General features: G+C 46.0%; 1 protein-coding gene across 2 annotated transcripts in view; it reads right to left on the bottom strand.

Moving 5' to 3' along the window:
* Positions 1 to 4,943: 4,943 nt before the first annotated feature.
* Positions 4,944 to 23,100, bottom strand: part of LOC8038672 (ribosomal protein S6 kinase alpha-5) — a 176,825-nt gene continuing 158,668 nt past the window's right edge. For both annotated transcript variants that reach the window (XM_029971487.4, XM_029971488.4), the window contains exons 9-14: positions 22,773 to 22,892; positions 19,961 to 20,037; positions 16,437 to 16,581; positions 14,291 to 14,461; positions 11,835 to 12,047; positions 4,944 to 8,567 (exon numbers count right to left, since the gene is read on the bottom strand). In XM_029971487.4, the coding sequence (XP_029827347.3) occupies positions 7,443 to 8,567; positions 11,835 to 12,047; positions 14,291 to 14,461; positions 16,437 to 16,581; positions 19,961 to 20,037; positions 22,773 to 22,892 (1,851 nt within the window). In that variant the 3' untranslated portion in view covers positions 4,944 to 7,442. The remainder of the gene's footprint in view (positions 8,568 to 11,834; positions 12,048 to 14,290; positions 14,462 to 16,436; positions 16,582 to 19,960; positions 20,038 to 22,772; positions 22,893 to 23,100) is intronic.

Genomic DNA, 23,100 nt, shown 5'->3' with positions numbered 1-23,100 from the left:
TCGACTTATATATTCATTTCTGCCGCAGTCTCAGGTTTATTCAACATGGTTAATATTCACCAGCTCCGCCTGCACCCTTACTATATTATCTCTGAGGCTTAAACGGCGATGTGAGGATCCCGGTGTCCGCAAACGTGTTACGGCTATCACTTTTACTTCACACATTGTGGGTAAAAAAGGCACCTTTTTTTTTTCTTTTTGAAGACACGGAAAGCTTTTTTTCGTGGAAATTTCAGAATTTCTTCCAACTTTGCTTACCTAAAACAAGGCAAAGGTCTTGGTATATAAATCTCCGTGGCCGTTTTTTTGGTACGGTCAAAAGAAAAACAAGTTAATGCACAACTCGCACTTTTTTTTTTTTTTGCGTTGTTGGGAACTTTATTTGTTAGTTAGTCTTACGAAGCTGCCCTAGATATGTAAGCACATGCAGGCCATTACGTAAAATACCGCGCAAATGCCCACCTAAAATTTTGGAGATAATCTCGAAAACTGGTGGAAAACTAGTCTGAAAGTAAGAATGCAAAGGGGGCACATCACGACACTGCAATTTTCAGCAAAATTGGAGTACAAGATGACGGCACGTTGACTTCATATGCGCTTTCTCAAGCCATGCGGCTCTTCGCTGGGCGCGTCTGTTAAAGTCTGGAGTGTATTTTTTTATTTTATTTTTCCACTTTTGAAACTCGTTAAGGAAATTCCAGAAGATTTATGTACAAGATTTTAATAATGTGAGAACGTATCATTCGATCGTAATAAGCTGGGTAATGAGTAGCCATCCTCGTTTACTTTGAACCGTTCTATATAGAAACAATTTTTGTCATGTTGCGTTGCCTTTTGATTTGTATATACATGTTACTCATTGTTTTGTAGTGTGCGGTTTCTTTCTTATTTAAAGTTTTAAATTACAATGAATATCACAAGTTCGCCTACTTTACATTCCTTTTTGAAAACGTAAACAAAATTAAAAACATATTTTCGAAGTCGTAAAAGGCGCACAATGCCAGTTTTAGGTTTGTTAGTGAAAGTTTAAAATCGATTTTCTTCAAGACCCTATTTTTGTACATTTTTATTTTTTAAATTCTTTTAGATATAATAGTCGACTACAAGAAAAAACAATCCAGAAATGTAATATTTTGGTTGTATGTTCTCTATTTGAGCCGCTATCGCGTGGATTTTAGTCAAATGAGCACACATTTCACGCGGTTGCGGATCAAATAGAAGATATGCAACCAAAATATTACATTTCTAGATTGTTTTTTCTTGTAGTCGACTATTATATCTAAAAGAATTTAAAAAATAAAAATGTACAAAAATAGGGTTTTGAAGAAAATCAATTTTAAACTTTCAACATTTGCTATTTTTCCCAACGTTTACGTGAAGGTAGCGGAGCGGTTACTTAACCGACCATAATGATATTATTATAGCTATACTAGGCATGCGTAGGGCTTTCTATAGAGCTAAAGAAAGAAAATGTACCTTAAGTACAGACAAAGTAATGACCTGTCGAGGTTGACGATAAAGCGACCTGAGTGACGAGCTTGACATTTTTTTAGAAAACAATACATTTTCTAAAAACATTTCAGTCCGTCAGGGTATCTTTATAGTACCTATTAAATGAGGGAGAAAGTTAAAAGAATGTAGGGAAAACACTGGCACCAGCAGAGGGTGTCAAACTCGCGACCTGCGACTGCGGGCAAAAACGCTCGTTTTTGGCATTGCGGCCTCTACGCTTCCATTTCGTCGTTTACCCTGAGACTGGGGGGGTTTTTTGAAGAGCAGAAGAATTGAGACCTGTCTGTTTTTTCTGTTTCTTCTGCTCTTCAAAAAAACCCCCCAGTCTCAGGGTAAACGACGAAATGGTTGACTTCCACCAGCTAGCCTGTACTTTGACTCTTTTCTCTACGCTTCGTAACTCGAGAACAAAAAATCTGGGGAACATATGGTTTGCGACCTCCTTCATTTGAGAAATGCCCTCAAAATATATATTTTTTCTTTTTGTCAAAATGAAAAATTAGATCCTTTTAGCCTGCCCGATTGAGATGAAAACACCCAGTAGGGTTCGGAGTTTTCGGTTTAAACCGTTTAAGGTTTAAACCGATAAAAGTACGCCGATTTTTTTTTTTTTTTCGAAAATTCAGTTTTAATTGAAAAAGGTCAGTTTTTAGGTTCGGCATTTTCGATTTAAACAAATAAAAGTATGTCAAATGCATTTTTCGAAAATTCTGTTTTATAGCGAGTTCGTTTCACACGCACTGGCACCGTTCGAGTTCTCTCCCAGAATGCATCGCACTCGCAGAGTGTTGCACGGAAAACTGGACTCAAACGAACTCGCCAAATGCACCGAGTGCAGAAGACTGATGTTGCCGCCATCTATGTTGTAGAAAAGGTACCGAGTTCAAACCGAAACTAGCGCCTTTCTGTTCGGAGTGATGCGTGGGAATGCGAGAATGCAGTCGGCTACCAACGTTTATCTACAAACGTTGGTCGCTGCAACCTGTAGTTTATAGTTGCGATGACTTCAAGCAGCTCGGCTGCCGTAGAGATAGTTACAGACGGCGTAAATTTCAGCACCCAGTTGTATACAAAGCAGCTGGTTACGATCTTTCAATTAAACCGTTTACACTGAAGAAAACTGATGATGCTGTCCGAGCAGAAGCTTGATCCGCTTGAGCATGGTATTATACGTGAACCACTGAAAGGGTACGGCTTAAAACTAGCCTGTTGGAATATCCAGCAAAACTGGGACTTTCGATTTGGATCGTCATTATAGATGGATCAGAAATTAGCCTTGGTGAGGGCGTCAAGAACGAGAGTTTTCTCGAACAAAATACGACGGGGCAAGTTAGCTGACGTAGGTAAATGTTAAACATGATGATGTTGCCCAATCCTCGGGTAAAGTTACCATCTTTAGCTTTCTCTGATGCTTATTGGGCAGACAGAGGTTTCTGCTGGGGGAGTTTTGCCGACAAATGTTAAATTTTCCACCCGCACACGGATGATGATAGACATCTCGGGGGCCGCTGTTACGTTTGTTCTGAGCATTTCTTTACACAGTGGTATATTTCAGCGTTTGTACGGCAACAGAGCGATTTAAAACCTGCAAATAAATCACGGGTTGTCAATTACTTCCTTCGGGAAATAGCAGACGCTCACAATTCAAGCTCGCGTTTGATGCCGTGGCCCGCGGGACGCGATTTCTATCAGAAAATCTACTTTTTGTTCCGTTCGGTTCCGCGACACATCGTAGCAGACGAACCCTCGTCTGCTCCCGCTCCTCGCCGGCCCCGCCGGAGCGAGGCATGACGGGATTGCATTTTGGCGCACTCCCGATTTTCTCGGTGCAGCGAGTGCATGCACGCGTGTGGTGTCAGCGCTGAAACGAACTCGGAGAGTGCAACCACTCGTGGAGTGCCGGCCGAAACGAACCCGTTCCACGCTGCGAGTGGGCACGCGTGGGCACGAGTGCCGTGAAACGAACTCGCTATTAACCGGAAAAGGTCACTTTGACCTTCCAGTCGTACCGCAGAGCCGTGGCGAAAAAGTGGAACGACCGGAACGACAGTGTCTATCGAAACGTGTCCGAATGAATGGAACACACGGATGCCATCACGACGTTACGATTTAATGTGCGCATCATCGGTCGGAACGTGAAGTCCGAAATGCCCCACGACTTCGCCATGTACGAGCGTATTTTCAAACTCGCTCTAAGGAAGACTGACCTGATGCAAGCTCTGCATGGCTTCAGAACGTCGCACCGTGTCTCTTTTTGCGGTCACAATTGGTTGATTGGTCGATTTTGGCTCTGGCAGCGCTTCATCTCCTCAGCCTGCCAGTGTCCAGTGCTAGCGTTGAGAGGGCATTCTCGAAGCTCAGGGTCATATTAACAGGAAAGAAAGAGTGCGGATCAACGAGGAGAACCTGGGAAAGTACATGTGCGTGTATTATAATAAGATCACGTAATCCTAATATACAGAAGGTGAAGTTCCATGTTTTTTGGGCATAGGCTTCATATCTGACTTGTTTGTACTTATGTTTTTTTCTTGATTCTTTTACAGTTGCACATTTGCCAAATAAAGTGTCCATTTCTTTTTCAATGTATTTGTGCCGTTAATCGTTGTGTGATAACAAATATCAGACCTACAAGGATAATCTAATTCGGTGTCCGTTGATGTTTATTTTATATTCACAAAAAAAAAAAGCCAATAAAATTTTGTGGGCATAAATATACGCAAAAAAAAAAAAAACAACGAGAATTGAATTTTAAAGTAAACACCGAAAAAAGTATGCCGAATTTTGAAACAATAGAAACCGAAAACGCGGAACCCTACTTATGAGGAACGCAGCAGACCGCCTACGAGTCACGCGACGCTTGTGTCTAGCGTTGCCACATACTCCTTTTTTCTTGTTTTCGCAGCTGGTGAGGTCTTCTCGAAGCGTCTCGAAATCCTCCTTCTGCCTTTTTCTTTTTTCTTTTACTCACAGTTTCGTGTGTGGACGGCGGAGCTCGCGGCGCTGGTGTTCGGCAGCCGGCCAACTCTGACCGTGACACGCTTCACTTTTCAAGGCTACATCAGCCTTAACTTCAGTAGGAATGCAATCCTGCTTTAATAACGAAAGAGATTATAAGGCCCCAGAGAAGTGGACAAAGTTTCTTGGCAGTGGCCTGTGTAAGGCCAATATGTATCGCTATATGTGATGACACATTAATTCAAGTGTATTGAGATCCTATTTTGTCTTTATGTGCTCTGTGGAGTCATTCTAAAGGAACTGAGGGAGACCATTGAACTTTCATGCATTGAATGTTTGATCATCCCAATTTTTCTCACACCACCAAGTCTGTCATTGTCAACCATGAACTACTCAAGCAAAATCCAGGAACATACGACTTCATATGAGCAATCAACCAGCGAAGTGCAAGGAGACGTCAATAAGAGTTTTCAAGGTACATCACTGAAAATGAATCATTTATTTTATATAAACATTTGAGTAACCATTTCACACTTTCTCAAGAGTGGAAGCACAGGCTGCACACAAAATGTTGACTAAAAACAGAAATAAGGTTATCACCTTCTTTACACTCCATACTCTTTTTAAAACAATAGAACATGATGATTATTTACACAACTGCACCCATGGTATATAGACATAAAAAGTCACGGTGTTCCGTCACTATGATCACACTTCGTAAGAGCATCAGGAATGATTCGGCAAGTTTTGATTGGTTTTTCTCTGTACAAGACTTCAGGCACAGAGATTCTAAGGAAATATATATCTATATAATATATCTCTATCTACCTACCTGTATACATATATACTATAATGTATTCTCACGTAGTCACAGGGGGTTAATAAATGAAAGCTCTCCAGTCTGCAAAAATAACTGTGCCTGCAGATAACGCACACTTTTGTTACTCTAACAACAAGCTTATCACAAGATGATGAATGGACTAGCGACACACCAAGATAAAAAGATGGTAGCCTGTTTAGCCTTTCGCATTTCGCACAATTGTTATTCAGCTGAATTCAAGCAGTATGTACGTGTTCAAGTCTACAAACGTGGAACCACAAAAGGCTTGCCTGTGGACTGTGACTAGTCGTCCTTATTGGATAAAAGTTAGTTCATTGTAAGGCAAGACTACACCAGCTTCGAAAGTTGACAATGCACACTTCCCAAAGACAGACCATTGACAAGCCAAGTCAGAGCGTACAAAAATACCCCGGGGGCTCTACTAGGAAACGCACACCCTAGTTCCGGCGTGTGCTTTTCACCCCTATTCTCACTGATTTGTCTCTTCGTAGCTCCACACCACCAAAGGAATTTGTCAGGGTAAACGTCGTAGCCTTAACATTGTGTCGGCACTTTCTGTGATTCGCTTAGCTGAAAATGCTAGAAACATGGTTGCAAAACCTATAAATGCTAAAAGACACGTCGTTAAATTGGCACGCAGGTAGTGGTAGGTAAGAATGGGCATTGCTACGAATACCGAATGATTTGGAATCCTGAGAAGTCAATCGTAGCTTTGGAAAAAGTGTGCTGGGCATGTTACATGTAGCATTCTTCTAAAAATATGCCACAACATCTCCTCTGAATACTTTGTATATATTAATAGAAAAAAAAAGATATGCACTTGCTGTTTTTTTGTGAACTTACAATACAATTACACAGAATGCCTGTTTATCGTGACGTCTGGCGGAATTTGGAAATCGTTTCTACGCAAGGCTTGGCATACAATCTGGGAAACCTCACAACATCCAGAGTGTGTCACTTAGAAATTGTTGTTACTTGCTCTAGGGCCACATTCTTTAAACAACAACCTCGGACAATAATGTCGCCGAGTGCACATAGTTTGCACTAATAAAACGAAAGCAAAAAGTTTGATATCACAATGCAAAGCACCATCGATTGGCAAGATTTGCTGAGACCCGCGGTTGTTCACACGTGAGCATGACGCTTCATAGCAAGTTTTTGCACAGCAGCTAAAGCATAAGCAGCTGAACCATAAACAGCTGAAAAGGCTGTTCAATAAACTGTCAATGTGATGGCAATCACATTTTTGATCATGAAGACAGCTTGTGTGAAGTATGGAGTAGGACTTGTTAATTAAGTACCCTGGGAAAGAATACCTCTCGATGAAAACCCGCCACCCTAGACCAGCATCGTAGAAAACAAATGAGATCTGCAGAGGTCTTGAGGCAAAACAAAATAAATGGCAACTTCAACTAAAAAACAGAAAAGTGGCATCTTTAAATGAATATCAAGCTCTCTGATTAGAAAGTACAACAGGTGTCTATTAGGAAGGATATTGGAGACAGATTTCAAATCCAAATAACACCTGGCAGAATTCCAATCTCTCAAATAGCAGAAAAAATGTGCACTTCAGGGGTCTGCCCGGCAAGTACAGATAGCCTCTAAGTATACTAGTCTTGGACCTCTATTGGATTGCCAGCTCACCAGAAACAAGACTTATAAAGCCACTTGATGCATGATTATGCGATTTTTGTACGTGAGCATTTTAGGCCTCGGACAGCCGAGTTTCCCCAAGGGGCTTCCATCAAAACCCTGCTGGAGGTTTTCCGGTATACCTCCTTCAGCTCCAATTCACGCGTTACGTCCACACCAAAACTCTGATAGCTGCATTATGCACAACCCCGCACAAGAATGAGAAAAGGAAGTGACTCGTGGTCTACCTAAATAACTTAAAGAACCTGCTTTGCTCGTGCAACACTCGCAGCTAAGACACTTCAGTGTTAATTATAAATAGACTAAATCTGGGCACAGTTTTTTAAACGGCTCACGCCGCCGCTTTGTCCGTCGGGGTGACAGATGTAGGCAGTTCTTGAACCACCCTGAAAACAATGTCGGTCCAGGTAACAATTGGGGGACGTCGCACAGACGGCAGTACTGTCACGGCGCCATTCCCGCGACGTCGTCAAAACGCGTATCACCGTTGCTTCCGGCCACGCCGCGAATGTTGCTTGGGCGGACTCCTTTTCCGGGGGACTTTCTTGTTGTTCGGACCCTCGCCGAGACTCTCCGAGCGCCCGCTATCCGAGGACCCCTGCGTCGTTGTAGTGGAGGACTCCTGCGGAGAGCGCCGTTTCCTCAATGACCGTGTCGTCTGGGGTCGTCTCGCATCTCGTTGCGCATCCGCCGCAACTTCGTCGATTGCCGAAGACTCCGCGGCTTTAGAAGCTTTGTCATCAATCTCGTTTTCGTCTTGGACATGCGGTTCGGACACTCCCGCTTCAAGGCAACCAGGCATCTGCTCGGACGCGCCTACTGCAGGTGACGCCGCTACGTCGCCGCATCCTTTTGTCTGAGGCTTTTCTTCCACGACGTCGGCGGCCAGGTCCGTCGTCGCGAGTTCCACTGTCATCGCCTCGATGTCGTCGCCGACACCAGGCGACGTAGCTTCTTCCGCGACGGAGCACTCCACGACGTCCGGCAGTGTCGAGAGGTATGCAGCCACTTTGGTCTCCGGGTACGTAAACACGCTGTCAACGCCCACGTTGCTTGCGTCGTCTCTTCCGGGCACGAACCCCAGCGACCGCACCGACGGTGCGACCTCCGACACTGACGACGAAGAACTCGACGTCGATGACGTGAACGAGCTCCCGCTGCTCGTGGAGACCGACGAGTCGCTCCTCACGTCCGCAGAGTTCCGCTTCAACCTCCGCCGTTGCGCGAGGGGCGCCGCTGAGACGTCCAGCAGACGAAATCCGCCTCGCGTTGCGAGGTGGAAGGCGTCGAAGGTTGCGCGTAGCGCCGACTCGGCAGCACGCGGCGACGAAGAGGAGCTGAGGACGTCCGGGGTCATGAGGGATGCGGACCAGTGGCTGCTCTTGGTGTGGACCCAGGGGTGCGCGCGCAGCTCAGCCATGGTGAGGCGCGCCTGGGACTCAACGGTGAGGAGGCCGCGGATGACGCTCTTGGCCTGCTCTGACACGGGGTCCCACTGCGGTCCGTCGAAGCAGAACTCGCCCTCGCGGATGCGCTGCATCAGGGCTGCCGCGCTGGCGTGGCGGCTCGGCGACTGGAACGGCGCTCGGCCGGAGAGCATCGTGTACTGTGGGCAGACGAGGTAAGGGTGCGGTTAGAGGGAGGCTGAAGAGGTTCTTGAAAAAAACGAGTTAGAGGTGTATTGGGGGTATTTTTATCCCGCGAATCAGAATATCATGTTCGTTTTCCCCCAAGACATAACTACCGTAAACGCGAGGAAACATGAAAAACCTCCGACCAGTCGTTACGTCAAACCCAGACCGCTCGGCCGCCAAGCGCTTGTCGTGCGGGCAGTGCGTGCAATTTCAAGCTTGCCAGGTATATTCCCCCGCACTGACACCAGTCTTTTTCTGACCCTTTTGAAAATAGCGAGTGTGCGTGCATAGCTTTCATAGGTGCTGAAGATAAGCGAGAGTTGAGATTTCGAAATTTCCTGATACGATGTAACGCTCCAGGAAGGAGGGGCTTCAGCAGTACTTTGAAACTAAATTTCTGCAGCCTCCGTGCACCAAATTAAAAAGTAATCTCAATATTCGTAATTCTGGAGGCCAAATGAAGATTAGTTAAGCATTTTTACTCAAACAGAGGACTGCTTCAGTTTCCCTTGAAGAAAGGGGGCTGTGTTAGTGCACCCCAAACCTTTTCCTACTGGAATTTTGTAAAGGCTGGTTTGCACCCTTGCGACTGCTTACGACGCGAGAGGCTAAAACCGGTTTTTAAGGCCCTTGTGACTGCTTGCAACAGTCTTTCACTGCTGCGCAGACGGTCGTAGGCATTCGCAAAAAGCTTAAAAACTGGTTTCTAACCTCTCCAGTTGTAAGCAGTCGCAAATGTAGCCTTAAGGTTTCTAAACTTTCTCTCGAGACAAGATTTAAGGGATCTAATTGTGGATCGAAGCATAAGCTTCAAACTGTTTACACCATCACCATTAAAATGCTGATCGGATGGATCGAGGTGACCCATTCCTCATGTCGCCCTGCCCGACAACTTTTGAGGCATTTGGTCATACAGCACTGAATAGGCGATGATGTAGGCGAGTTGGTCCACGACTCGCATCTCAGTTTTGCTCTACAACGGAGACCACTTAGGATGCCACTACTTATGGCGCACGACCGGATATAATGCGGCTTTTTCTGACCACCGGTGTTCCTCCCTGGAACTCAACGTGACGACATACCACCTAAAATGCACTCGCACAAAGTGAGATTCTAGGTTTAGTGCTCTTTCGCCAACCATCTATACACTGCTCACCCTTAAAGGACACATGCAGAGGAAAAAAACATTTTTTTTAGACAGCTTAGATGGAAAAAGGATGTCATAAAACGATTTTACAACGAAGAAAAAAAATTTTTAGAGCTATATTTACGGCACTATACGAATTTGTAGTTGGCGCTCGCGGGAGCCGCCGCTGGTCACGTGGTAGGCCTGCGCGCCGCCGCGCTGCGTCGCCGCCGCACGCTGAGCGTTGTGCGAATGCCGCTTCAACGCGTTTCTCCACGCCGCCGTCGCCGCCGCCACACAAGTTCGTCTGCTTCGGGGCGCCGCCGCCATCGTCTGACCGGCGCACAGGTCTATCACGTCTGCTTGCGCTTTTTCAGGAGTTTCCTTTGGGCTCTAAAAGTGACTTATTCATCTTAGTGTTTTGTTATACTTCAAACAAAGATGAATAAGTTACTTTTAGAGGCCACAGGAAGCTTCTGAAAGAGCGCAAGCACCACGTGACAAATATGGACCAGTGACGTGACAAATAAAGACCACTTTTTCGCGGCACCCGCGGGCGCCAACTACAAATTCATATAGCGCCGTAAATATAGCTCTAAAATTTTTTTTTCTTGGTTGTAAAATTGTTTTATGATATCCTTTTCCATCTAAGCTGTTTAAAAAAAATGTTTTTTTTCCTTTGCATGTGTCCTTTAAGGTAAGAATAAAAGCTCAGTATTCATCACGAGCTTGCTGGCTTCCGCAGTGCTTTGGTTGCACATGGCTGCGCGTTCACACTTGTGGTAGCAAGAGCAGAAAGCTCGTGCTGAAGGCGTAGCTTCTATTCTCAGCATAAGGGTGAACAGAGTATAGTGCAACAGCATCCCAATTATAACCCAATGTTAACAAATTTCGTGGTAAGCCAAAAATTCTTAAACCTAGCTACACAAACCAATTAGGCTCATACACCAGTTTACCCCATTACAAAGTTTTGTATCGGGAAAGCATTCCAAAAAGTAATACGTGGAAAAACCGTCAAGATATTTTGCCCACGAATGTACACTATCATCTTGCTCGCTTTTATTCACGTGGAAATGTTATGTTGCGCCACCGCAGAGTACCGACCCACCTGCTGGTACTCTGCTGCTCTGCATTTATTGTAAAGTGGGCCCACCCAGAACCCACTGGTACCATTGATACCCGTTTTTATGCTCCTACTGGCACCACCTATTGGATAAAGGTGGAACTCGTCGGTTTTGCATATCTTTCTTAATTTCTGTGTGCATCATTCTTTCACCGTGGCCTCAAAGAAAAGCTTTTGAGAATATTTTGAGCAATCACTTCTTTAGACGGTGGGTATACTTGATCTTGCAACCACAGCCAAACCTTTTGTCTAGTTGTGCGCAGCTCCAGGACTACCTCAAGGATGGCGCCAGTCTGCCAGTGAGTTCTCTCATCGCGAGTAGAGTCACTGAATGAGCTACGACTAGGGTGTTAGCACTTCATCCCCCAATTTTACCGTAGGAGCTTCCATCTCGGTGCACCCCCATCTGGCGATCGTTACGATTAAAAGTGTGTCTTCCTTAGATATGGTGTTGCACAAAGCTCGAACAGACATCCTTTTGCTCTGTCGCAAGCTGTTATAACATATTTCTGGAAGGCGGATACAGAGTTTCTTTCGCAGCAAAAATAAACTATTCATCACCGAACTCTCATTCTCTGGCCAAATATTGCACTAGCGGTTCGAACCAGATTCCAAAGTTTTAGAACAAACCGTCACTTCAATCAAAAGTTACGAGTGATTTTCTGACAAATTTCAACAGAAAAATGAGGCCCGTTTTTGATAACTGGCACCATTCAACTTCATGTATTCGAGAGCTCCATCAGCCACCATTTTCTCACTGAAAATTTCAGAAAATTACTTGTAACTTTTCAATAAGATAATGTTTAGTTCTACAACTTTGTTTAGTTAATGTTTAGTTCTACAACATCTGGTTTGGGCCGCTAATGCTACACTGGGGCGGAGAACGAGCGTTCGGCGATGCAAAGTTTATTTTTGCGTCGGAAAAGTTCCGTACATTTTTTGAGGGGACGCCCTGTAGCTCGAGCTAAGAAGAGAAAAAGGGTCACCCACCAAGATAACCCCGAGGCTCCAGAGGTCACAAGATTCCGTGTAGCCGGCGGAGCTGTTTCCCGCGCTCGCCTGCCTCAGGACTTCCGGGGCGGCGTAGTTGAGCGTGAAGCAGGGGGTCTTCATGAGCTGGTTGTCCGACGGCTTGAAGCGGGCAAAGCCAAAGTCGACCACCTTGATGGTGGCAACCTCGGAGCTGTCCGTAAACAACAGGTTCTGCGTAGTACAAACACAATTGTCAGCGCCTCTCGGTCGTCTGTATATCATGTCATGGCATCATCGTCCCTCTACATTCTTGACTCATGTACATATATACTCTACATTCTTGACGCATGTAGTTCTTTGAGACTACTGCAATTTCGCGTTTGTTTCAGTAGTATACAGCTTGTAAACTAACACTTTCAAGGCACTCTAGAGGGCCTGCAAGAATCAGTTTCCCAACAAATTGTGCTGCACTTTACTTCAGAGGTGCAAGCAGGTGGTAGAAGTTTACAGTGAAAAAATGAAGGAAGGAACTTACCTCATTCAAAAGAAAAAAAAAACCTCTTCTGGGCAATCTACGGTGCCACTTCGCAGACGATGCATGCATAGTGAGAAGTCCTGCCAATAGATGGCGTAAGCTGCGTTGTGGGAGCGCCGGCCGATTAGGTTTATAAGAACCCGATTTGGCCGGTACTCCCTCGACGCAGCGTACGCCATCTGTCGACAGTACTTCTCACTACGCGTGTGTCGTCTGCAAAGCAAAGGCGTAGATTGACCAAAACAGGTTTCTGTTGTTTTTTTTTTTTGTTGTTTTTTTTTATCTTTTGAATCAGGTAAGTTTATTCTTTTATTTTTTCACTGTGAACTTCCAACACCTGCTTGCACCTCTGTAGTAAATTGCAGTGCGGTACGTTAAGAAGCCGATTCTTGCAGACCGTCCAAAGTGCCTCAAAAGTATTAGTATACATGCTGTACTCAGTGACTGGCTAAGAATGCAGTAGAGGTGCCACCAATCGCATGTTCATTGCCTTCAGCTAAACTTTGGCCGTGCATGTGACGAAGTCTTACCGGAGGTGTGAGGAACGAGCACAGCTTACGCTGTTACAGAATTGTTAACCTGTCACTAAGAATAGGAGAACCAAACTTGTCTTAAAAGAACGGTGAAGTCATTCATTACGTTTAATTTTATTATTTTCCCGTGACCCAAGTTCGACTTTCTCAGAAGTTTCGGCCTCGGGTTTGGTGGCTGCTGCTGGTTTTCACATGGCGTCCTATTGTGTGAGAAGACGGCATTTGTCTAAAATTTCTGTGAAAACATAAGGCAGATTACGGAGGTCCATAGGTAGCAAAAATAAAAACATTTTTTTAGTGAAGTTTTTGACATTGTTTGCAACGTTCCCGGTCATGTCCCGGAGCAGATTCTTTACATCTTTCATATGCGATGTGACTAAGCAAACTTTTCTTATCTAGGCAGCCTGGACCGGAGACAAAAGTGTTTGAATGCATTAAACACGACTTCAAAATCCTTGTTGCAGAATATCGAACAGTCACTTTTAGAATATTCCTTTTCAATAAATAAGCGACGCAAACGAAATGCACCAAGCGTGCGCATCCACCATCCCTCTCCGTAGGTGCGCTTTTCCCCTAAGCACGTGACTGCACTGCAGCGAAGCGGGATTCACAGGATTGAGGGCGTCTGATTTGCCCGTAGGTATCGCTTCTCCGCAGTGCAGCTGCGTGCCATGAACATAGTACATTTGAGAAGAAAGAAAAACTGGAATCTGGTGATCTTGCAGTAAAATTTTCAAAATAAAGAGTGGCTCTTATGCAAGAATATATATTAGACAGCAATATTCAGAAAAGCTGCATGCATCATGGGTCATGCTTCATTTTTTTTTAGAATTCGGAATTGAAAAAAGGATACTCTAGTACAGCAAGAGGATTTATAAATCTCTTCAATATGCGTAGCAGGGCGCCACTCCAACTTCAATTTCACATCAAATCTGTCATTTGCCCGCTGCACCTATGTTCAGCGGGTAATTAATAAATCAATTAAACTGAGCCTCACAGTGGACAAAATGAAGAAACTTCATATTTATTCAAAAATATGTGGCCAAAATAATTCTTTGCTTCAAACTATGTGTGAGGCTACGAGTAATCCCTGCCGTGGCACGAGACGGTCCTTTCTAGGGGGCATTTAGGCCCTTAGATGTTACTGGAGCCAACGTTGATGGGACTAAAGTGATGTGTCATCCATTTAGACACCTCTGTTCTTAAAAAAAAATGCACCCGCAATGCGAGTTGTCCATAATAATGATACAATGCAAGTATTTACCTAGCTCGTGCCACGAAAAAGTTGTCTACAAGTGGGGAGTATCCATAATAACATGGTTCGTATTAACGAGACACTACAAAGGCACGGGTTAGCAAAAGGAGTGTGGCCACAACCGAAGCGACCGTAAACAGCTTCTACCGACCTCTGGCTTGAGGTCTCTGTGCACGACGCCCCTCGAGTGCATGTAATGAACGGCCGAGACCAGCCTGCGGAAGATGCGGCAGGCCTCGCTCTCCGTGAAGCGGGCCCGCCGCCGGATGCGCTCCAGGAGCTCTCCTCCCGTCAGCAGCTCCAGCACCAGGTACGTGTGCGCCTGCGGCATACACAGAGAAACGTTGGTCGAGAAACACTGGTGGCAGGAGTTCTCATCCAAGTGCAGAGGCAACTAAACTATGGTGCCTCGAACGCATCTCCGACTACTAGTCTGTTTACTCCATCAAAAAGGAGGGGTCCCGCGTTTGTCCACAGTGCAGTCACAGCGACAGCCGCGACACGTGACGGTAAAGTCGCGGTGCATGAACAAAAGCTTTTGGAACAAAACGAATGCCTATTTTGTTCTAAAAGCTTTTGTTTTGCTCCATTCTGTTTTAAACGCTTTTACAGTGGAGCTGTTAAGGGCTAGTTTCCCCAGGATCGTGTCCAGTACCAAACAAATGTCGACACCCGTGGTCGACACAACACTCTGGTTGCCGCCGTCGCTCATAGATGGCTGTAGCTGTCCAGAGTGTTCTGTTTGCCGGTTGTCTGCTTGCTGCTGTTGCTCATAGATTGCGGCAACATTTCTTTGCAGGAAGAAGAGCGGGAACGGAACGAGCGGCGTTGTGCGCATCAGCGCGGATGGTTTCACAATTGCCGCGAGGCCACTGTCGCCTAAAGTTCCACTGCGTCGAGCACTTCAGATTCCCTTGCGAAAGAAGAGCAGATCGCTCGCCTGGAAAGCCACCGCCGAGAACAGAAGCTACAGCTCTGCTGCTCTTCCTTCTTCTCCAGAGTGGAAAGGCTGAAAGCTTTTGTTTCCGTTTTGTTCTAGAGAGTGTGAGAGTGTGTCTCCCGGCACGGGCTCTTGACATTGACAGTGCTGCGACACCATTTTGTTATAGGCTAATTTTTTTCTTCCAGGGAGCGCGTGCAGTGGGCCTTGGGTATAACAAAAACACTAAGTACAGAGTGGGGTGTTAACATCGTGGCGTAGCTCGGCAGTAACGCCTCCGCTCCGCATGCGGTGGACCCAGGTTCGATTCCCGTGGGCGGCAAGCAATCTTTTTCAAGGACTAGTACAAAATCAACAGCTACAACATCAACGACGGACTTCATTTCCAATGGTGGGAAAAGCCCACCACTTGAGGGACCACTTTTACAAATGAAGGGATCACTTTTTACAAATGAAATGTTGATTGTGAGCAACATTGGGCATCTGCAGCATTATTTTACGCCCAGTGACTGAAAGCAGTTACGGCCTGGGAGCAGGTACAGGTGCACTGTGCATTCCGCACAGTAGACACTTGTAACTGGATTTGCAATATTTGTGCCCGTTCTTCTTCTCAGAGTTTCGATGTCAGTGGTGCATGCCATCATACCTTACATCCCCTGTCAGCTCTGGCTTAAAAGGACAAGTGATCTGTTTTAAAGATGTAATTCGATTCTTCACTGCTAAGTGCAGGTATCCTTGCCCTTGCAACAGAAGGCACTAAATTTATTGAGGTGCACATGATGTGGGAGAAATTAAATCGTCCTTGAGTTGTTGTTACTGAGCAATACTGGGCATCGAAGGGTTAAGCGCTGTGTTTAAAGAGCTGAGCCATCCATTAATGCCTAACCATGTGCGAAACATTACCTACAATGTGCATTGTTGATTATGGGGTCCATAGTTTTATACCAACAAGGACAAGACACGAAGTGGTCCCTCGGTTGTCAGTGGAGAGAGATGGGGATTTGTCGAGACTGAAAGGTCCGAGGGTCCCTATCCTACGCGGAGAGCAAGTCGTCTGCTCTCCGCGTAGGATAGGGAGTTGTGGCGACGTCGAAACGATGCCGAGCTCCAATTGGCTTTGATTGAAAGAATAGCGGGTAGACCTCAATGCTAGATGCCTTGAGGTCTACCCACTATGTTTTTCAATCACCCGATAAGAACTTGGCATTCTGACATCATCGCAACCCCTCTGCAAGAAGCAGACGAACTTGCGCTTCGCATAGCGTTCATTCGTGTTCCATTTATCGAGACAATTTTATAATCATTTGCTTGGATTCTGTGAACGGACTTGAGAGCGGACTTTGGCGGGCAGACTGACCTCATCTTGGAAGGCTTCCACAAACTGGACGACGTTAGGGTGACCCTGGCAGAGCCTGAGCAGTTGCACCTCCTGCGTCGTGTCCATGCGCCGGGTAACAATCTTCACTGCGTACGCAACACCCGTCTTCTTGTGGATGCACTTCCTGCGGGGATGGACAAAAAGCACTTTCAGCACCAAGCGGGAGTTTCCTCAAATTTTGGATAGCATTCTGCGTGGAAAGCGGTAGAGACACTAAATAGGCTACACTGCAGAGTAATGACACTTCTGCCATCTCAGTCCTTTTCAAAATTCCGTTTCATCTTCCAGAAAAAAACAGTCCGCGAAAAAGGAGAACGATATCCCCTGAGCTTCCAGGGGTTAGATTTTGGTCACCGCAAGAGCGAGATCTAATTTGCCTCTTGCGGAGCGAGCGAAAATAGCGTCTGGAGACTTTTGTCTGCTACGAAGTGCCATTTGCAGATGAAAATAAAAAAAGAGAAAGTCGTACATTGACTGCTAACAGATCGAAAACGATGGTGAGTGTCTGCTATGAACCGAGTGCCGCGGCAGAGAGAGATCGGACGCGGGCCGAAATTGTGATTGTCTGCTATTTCACGCTGGAAGCCATTGACAGCCTGCGCTTCTTTCAGAAACCTCAAGTTGTTCAGCTGCCGTACACGTGTCGACATCGACCGGTAGATGAAGGAGTACAAAGAACAAGCATTCGGAGGATGCGAGACCTTTCTCGCTATTTATGAGTTGCTGAGACATTCTCACCAAACTTTTTCCCAATTTTGAATTCGCAAACAGGCTCGAAATTTCCCACTGGTTGATTACAAGCAAGCTGCGGCGCCATGTCCAATCGCCGGCGTGGCTTATCTGAAGGATCTAAAGAGCAGCACTCATATATCAATTGTTTTTTGTTCAAAGGTAGGACAAGTTGAGCTCCATAGCTTTAGCAGTTCCATTGCGTGTCCTTCTCTCCATGTAGATGTGCATCATGGGAGGGGATGTCTACTTCGAGGGCGCCAAGACAAAACCTCCTAGATATAACAAGGGCTTGTTGCTGTGGTGTTGCACAGATACGAGACATGTTAATGGCGCTGGCCCAGTAGGCTTGGCCTTTATTGTGTTCAAAGCAGTAGGGGGCACTAGTGATCTACAGCATGTCCCAAGAATATATATATATACAGTGTAGACCGCATATAACGTATGTCGCGAGAGTCGCGAAAATCCGCACTATAAGCGGTACCGCGCTATAACCAGGCCAAAATACATGCCATGAGACAACTTATCTTTCTAAAAGAATTTATTTTATGTTAGATGAAAAATAAAGCTTAGTTTGAGGAAAGTCTTTATTTCACCAGACCAGTACACTTCTCTCTCAAGTGTGTCACACATTTTGAAAGAAATGAGCGACTTTTGCCTGGCGCAGCCTTTTAACGGCGTCGCGGGTTGCGGACGGACGTTGCGAGTGTTCAGGATTGCTAACCCTAATCACTCTTCTCCGGCGATGAAAACGCGTGAAAATTCGCATCCTTTATACGGTACGCGCCAGTAATACCTTCAACTTGAGCACAGGCATGAAATGCTCCAAATAAGAAATCCGGGCGATGTTCGAAAACACAAATGCGTAGAAAGCACCATTGTAATCGAAGTAAACAAACACAACAACACGGGCGTTTCTGCCGTCTTGAGAGTGCCGCCACGACATCGCCGCATGAGTAGGTGGACCTTCCCTTCAAGTACGTGCTGGGATAGCGACACACAACGAAAATTCACAGTCAAGGATAGCGCTTTTACGCGGAACGATGAGCTTCCACCACGCTATAACCACGCCGTCTACGTCGACGATCACAACCGACGCCATGTTCGCGGATAGAAGCAGTCGGCCCGCGACCGTCATGCAACGCGCGCGAACACTTCTCCTCGACCTGCGATTGGTCTGTCGTTGCGGTTGTTTGTTTCCAACGCAGCGGAGGGACGCACGCACGTGAACAACACGTGCGTGCGTCCCTCCGTCGCTATGGCAACTGAAGCCTCTCTCTTCGCTTTTCCCCGCTTCTTCAAGCAACCTCCTTGCCCCGCGAGTGCCGCTTGCGGCTAGCGCCGTTATCTAGTGTCGCACAGGGAAGCGTGCTCGCTGCGGTCAGTTGGCGCGGTCGGCGGGCTGTTCCAAAAACCGCACTATAGCCGGTATTTCCCTTCACGTGCCTGCATTTTAAGCGGTACGTCAATACATGGAGTTCTATGGGAGGTGAACCGGTGCTTTAAAAAAGCCGCGTTATACCCGGTCCTGCACTATAAGTGGTTACGTTGTAAGCGGTCCTATACTGTATATTTTTTTTTTTTTCACTGCAAAAATAAACTATGCATTGCAGAATGCTCATTCTCTACCTAAATGTAGATCTGGCGGTTAGAACCAGATGCCAAAGTTTCAGCAATAACCGTTAACTTATTCAAAAGTTAGGAGTGATTTTCTAAATGTTTTAATGGGAAAATGGCGCCCCTTTTCGCTCGTTTTCGGTAGCTGGTGCCATGAAGCTCCACGTATTCGAGAGCTTTATCAGTTGCCATTTTCAAACAGAAAATTTCAGAAAATCGCTTGTAGCTTTCGAATAAAATAGCAGTTAGTGCTGATACTGTGGCACCTTGTTCGGATCACTAGTGCTACATTTGAACGGAAAAACGAGTGTTAGGGTGATCCACAGTTTTTTTGTGTTTTTTTTTTTTTTGTGGTGAAAGAAAACATTGTAAATCTTTGGGGGGCACATGCTGTACACAACAATAAAAGATTTTCTACGTCACCTACTGGAGGTCAGGGCATGCACGGACTAGAGATGACTGCTCTGTCAGCGTTTGGCTGGGACACGAGTCCTCATTGACCGACTGCGACTTCCAGCCTAACGCTGACGCCGCGCTTATATTCAATCTGTGCCCCACATTCCTCCACACAGCAGCCACGCATGTTGCCAACTCAGCCATGCATGCTGCAGTGTACAGTGGCAGTAATGAGAGCGATTTTCCTTCTCAAATATGCCACCTGGACGCAATAACTGCGAGGCAACTGAAAAGTAACAAAAACTATCTTGAATTCACGTACTGTCGTACTGCTCCAGAGCCGTTAAATCGACAAACAAACGCGAGCCTGCTGCCGTTGTCAGTTTTTGGGACGTTCGGAGAAAAGGTGCCGAACCCAAGCAACACCGGAGCTTTCGTATCCTCGTGATCCATGACCACGGAAAGTGCCATTTTTTAGTCTGGGCACATCGAGCGTTAAGTTAACATTAGCAGTGATTTTACATACTGAAAACATCATTTTTATCACCGACTCATCACTGCTCTTGCATTATTTCGCTCATCGAGATTATGTCCGACGGAAAACTTGGTCGGCGGCAACCGTTTCGGCATTTTACTCGATCCCGCAGAGTCGGTGGCGGTTAGCGCGGACAGTTTTCTCACCGAACGGCTGGTGCAAAAAGGAACCTACAAACTGCCAAATGAATCGATTCATAAAATGTTAACGGTTCGCGGACAGTTACCTGCAGATAGAAAAACTCCCGTCTCCCAAGATGCCTTCCTTGGCGATTAGGTCGTAGTTCTGGAAGAAGGGGGAGTTCTGTGCAAAAAAGAACAGAGATATACAAACATTAGGAAATGAGGAAAACACTTACTCTCTTGAGTCATTCATTGGCACTCTTGTCTTCCGCACACTTCTCCTTACGGTATTGGAAGACCATAGCTAGTTGTGGGTTAAAGTGGTGACGCAAGAATTTTTATCCTTTCAGTAAACATCACTTGGAATTACTACTCCACATTTACAACCTATGAAACCTAGATTGGTTTGTTTCTCCATTCAACGGCAGTTGCCGAAAAATGTTTTGTGAAAAACGAGCAGCGTTCAACCCCTCAACTCGCAGCCAGAACAAGCGGCCATATGATCTGGAGTCAATTATGTGACGCCAATGTTTATCATGGCCACGCGCCGGGGCTGGCAAAGGATACTGCACACGCCGAGTTCCACACCTTGTAAAGGTTCGGCCATTCCCGTCATCGCGATTGGGATTGAGCCCGAATAGAATGCTTACGAAGTGCTTGTGTCAACAGCATGGGCCGCATTTAAATACGGTCCAATCTCGGTAATTTAAACCCGAGGGGGACGGAAAATTCGTTTGAACAAAGCAAAGTTTGAAATATTGGGAGTTTCCTCCCATATAGATGCATGGGACGGGACCTGCACGTTAGTTTGAATTATCCGCAAGTTTGAATTAACGAGATTCGACTGTATTCTCACCACGGAGATTGCAAAGCTTGATTCCAAAATCCTGGAGATCGCGTCGTTGACAACGGCAAAAAGGCGATCCCCGGAACTCTGTCATCAAGTTTTGCGAAGGGGAGACCGAAAGGAAACATTAGCTTTCATCCTTGAAATTTTGCGGCGACAAACAAGCTTCCTGGTAAGCAGTGTTGAGCGCAAGTGCTACACTCAGGTCCCACTAGTGCCATTAAGCTCGCGTAAAGTGAGAAACATTCCTACCCAATATTATCGCATGGCCCCTTTAAGAATAGCAGGACAACCTCCACTCTTTCTATTTTAGCGGAGCAAATGCTGGAGAGGAGGAGGGTGGAGAGGGGGAAATTGCCAATCATGGAGACTACATATAGTCTCCATGATTGGCAATTTCCTCCTCTCCACCAGAGCTCCATGGAGGGAGCTTGTCTTTACCTTATCTCACAACAGACTATCCAGAGCGCAAGTTTGTCTGCTTCTTTTGCAGGGGTTGTGGTTACGTCAAAACGCAGAGCTCTCATTGGGCGCGTTCAGTAGCGGCTCCAGGAGTCAAGGAGTCAGCGCTCCTTCCACTAGACGGCAAAAACCGACTTCCGGTTTTTGCCGTTACTCCGAGTTTTGGAGTCAGGCTCCCATGCACCGTCTCCGTAGACGGTGCATGAGGAGCGAAAGGAGCGCAGCATGATGCAATTCTGGATTGCTGACAAAATTCCAACGCTAAAATAGAAAAAAAAGGCAGGATAAGCTGCGTTCGTTGTGTCGCAGTTGTGTGGTTTGCTCGCTTTTGTTAATGAAAAGTGCTCAAGGTAAGACGAATAACGCGTTTGAATTTCTTTTCCAGGTAAGGCTCTTTTCGAAAAATGCATTGGACCATATTTTGTTTGGTTTGAATATGCTAATAAACAACGTAAATGTTCATTTGACGCCGTGTCTTGATCGCTGTTGCACGGAAACTCGGTGAATATCAACAATAGTCCTTTCCGCGCTAAACAGAGCAAGGCAGGGTATGAACGCGAATTCGGTAGCCGGTTGGACGCTCACGCAGAGCATGATCCCGATTGATGTTTTGTTTGCATGGCTAAATCGGGGTGTACGTTGGCTGATGCTTGCTTTGGCCGACGAAACCTTGATCGCCGAGCACGGCCGAACTTCCCGTGTGTATACGAATACATTTTATAGGAAGTTTGTAACGAAGGGCAGAACAAACCTATGGCCGTATAAAAGTATTGCAACCGGCGGCGGAGATTCGCTCAGCTCCATATTTGGCGTGTGCCGACGACGTTTTTGTCAGTTTTTGTAACAGAAGCAGCCTTTGCACCGCCCTGCGGAGGGCTCGATCGCACTGGATCGCTTCGAACAGCAGCGCTGATGTGTACAGTCACTCGCTTTTTCTTTAACGACCTTGTCAAGACTTCTAAAAGCTATCGTGCTCAACATCGTCTGCTTCCATTTTATTCGGAGACCGTCTGGCACAGGGGAGGAAGCGGAAGTTGCGTAAAAGCAGCTGAGGAGCTGCGTTTTTTGTGCTGTTCAGTAGGCGCTCCAAGCACTCCGACTCGGGTCACTCTGTTCGGAGCTGAGGGAGCCGCTACTGAATGCGCCTATTGGCTCTGAATGAAGCATAGTGGGTAGACCTCAAAAGCAAGCTGCTTTGAGGTCTACCCACTACCCTTTAATCACAGCCCGTCAGAGCTCGGCGCTTTGACGACACCACAACTCCTGTGAAAGAAGCAGACGAACTTGCGTTCCGCATAGAGGAGCAGTTCAGACCGAACATTTCTGCAGCTATAGAAGACTTTTTACAAGTCGCAGTGCACTCTCGCTGGTTTCTGCAGCCTTGAGTGCGCATTCATTTCAGGCTCTCTAACAGAAGGCACTCCAACATTAACAGCCACTTTCACTTTCCACTGCGAGACCGCTTTGTCCGAGCTCAATCGTAGGATGCCAAAGGTGATAAAAGTGATTCATATTCAGCCGGGGGGGCTGAGGACTTTGATTTACTACGATTTGCGGAGACGTGAGTTGTGCAGACAAGCTCCCTGTTGATCGACGAATGAGCTCACCTTAAACTTGGCAGCAAGCAGCTGCGAAATGTTGGGTCGGGTGTCGTTCGTGTTGCCCAGGAGTTCGTCCGTCAGAATGTTGTCGCTGAACACCACAGAGGGTGCCACGTAGGAGTAGCCCTGCACGGCAGAGGAACGCAACGGGATTAGGATCATCTGGCAGGCTAGTTACGATACATTATGATACAAACTTTATTTTTCCCCATAAGAAAAAAAAAAAGTTGGTTGTACATATTAATTTCCCAGTTCATAACCTTCCCAAACTTCACATCTTTGTTTAATTTTATCAGCATCTCTGTCTTACATGTTTTCGTCCCTTTTTCTTTTC

The sequence above is a fragment of the Ixodes scapularis genome, unplaced genomic scaffold, assembly GCF_016920785.2.
Source record: "Ixodes scapularis isolate PalLabHiFi unplaced genomic scaffold, ASM1692078v2 PGA_scaffold10__122_contigs__length_95168666, whole genome shotgun sequence".
Classification (NCBI taxonomy): Eukaryota; Metazoa; Arthropoda; class Arachnida; order Ixodida; family Ixodidae; genus Ixodes; species Ixodes scapularis.
This window is presented reverse-complemented; position numbering and strand designations above follow the sequence as displayed.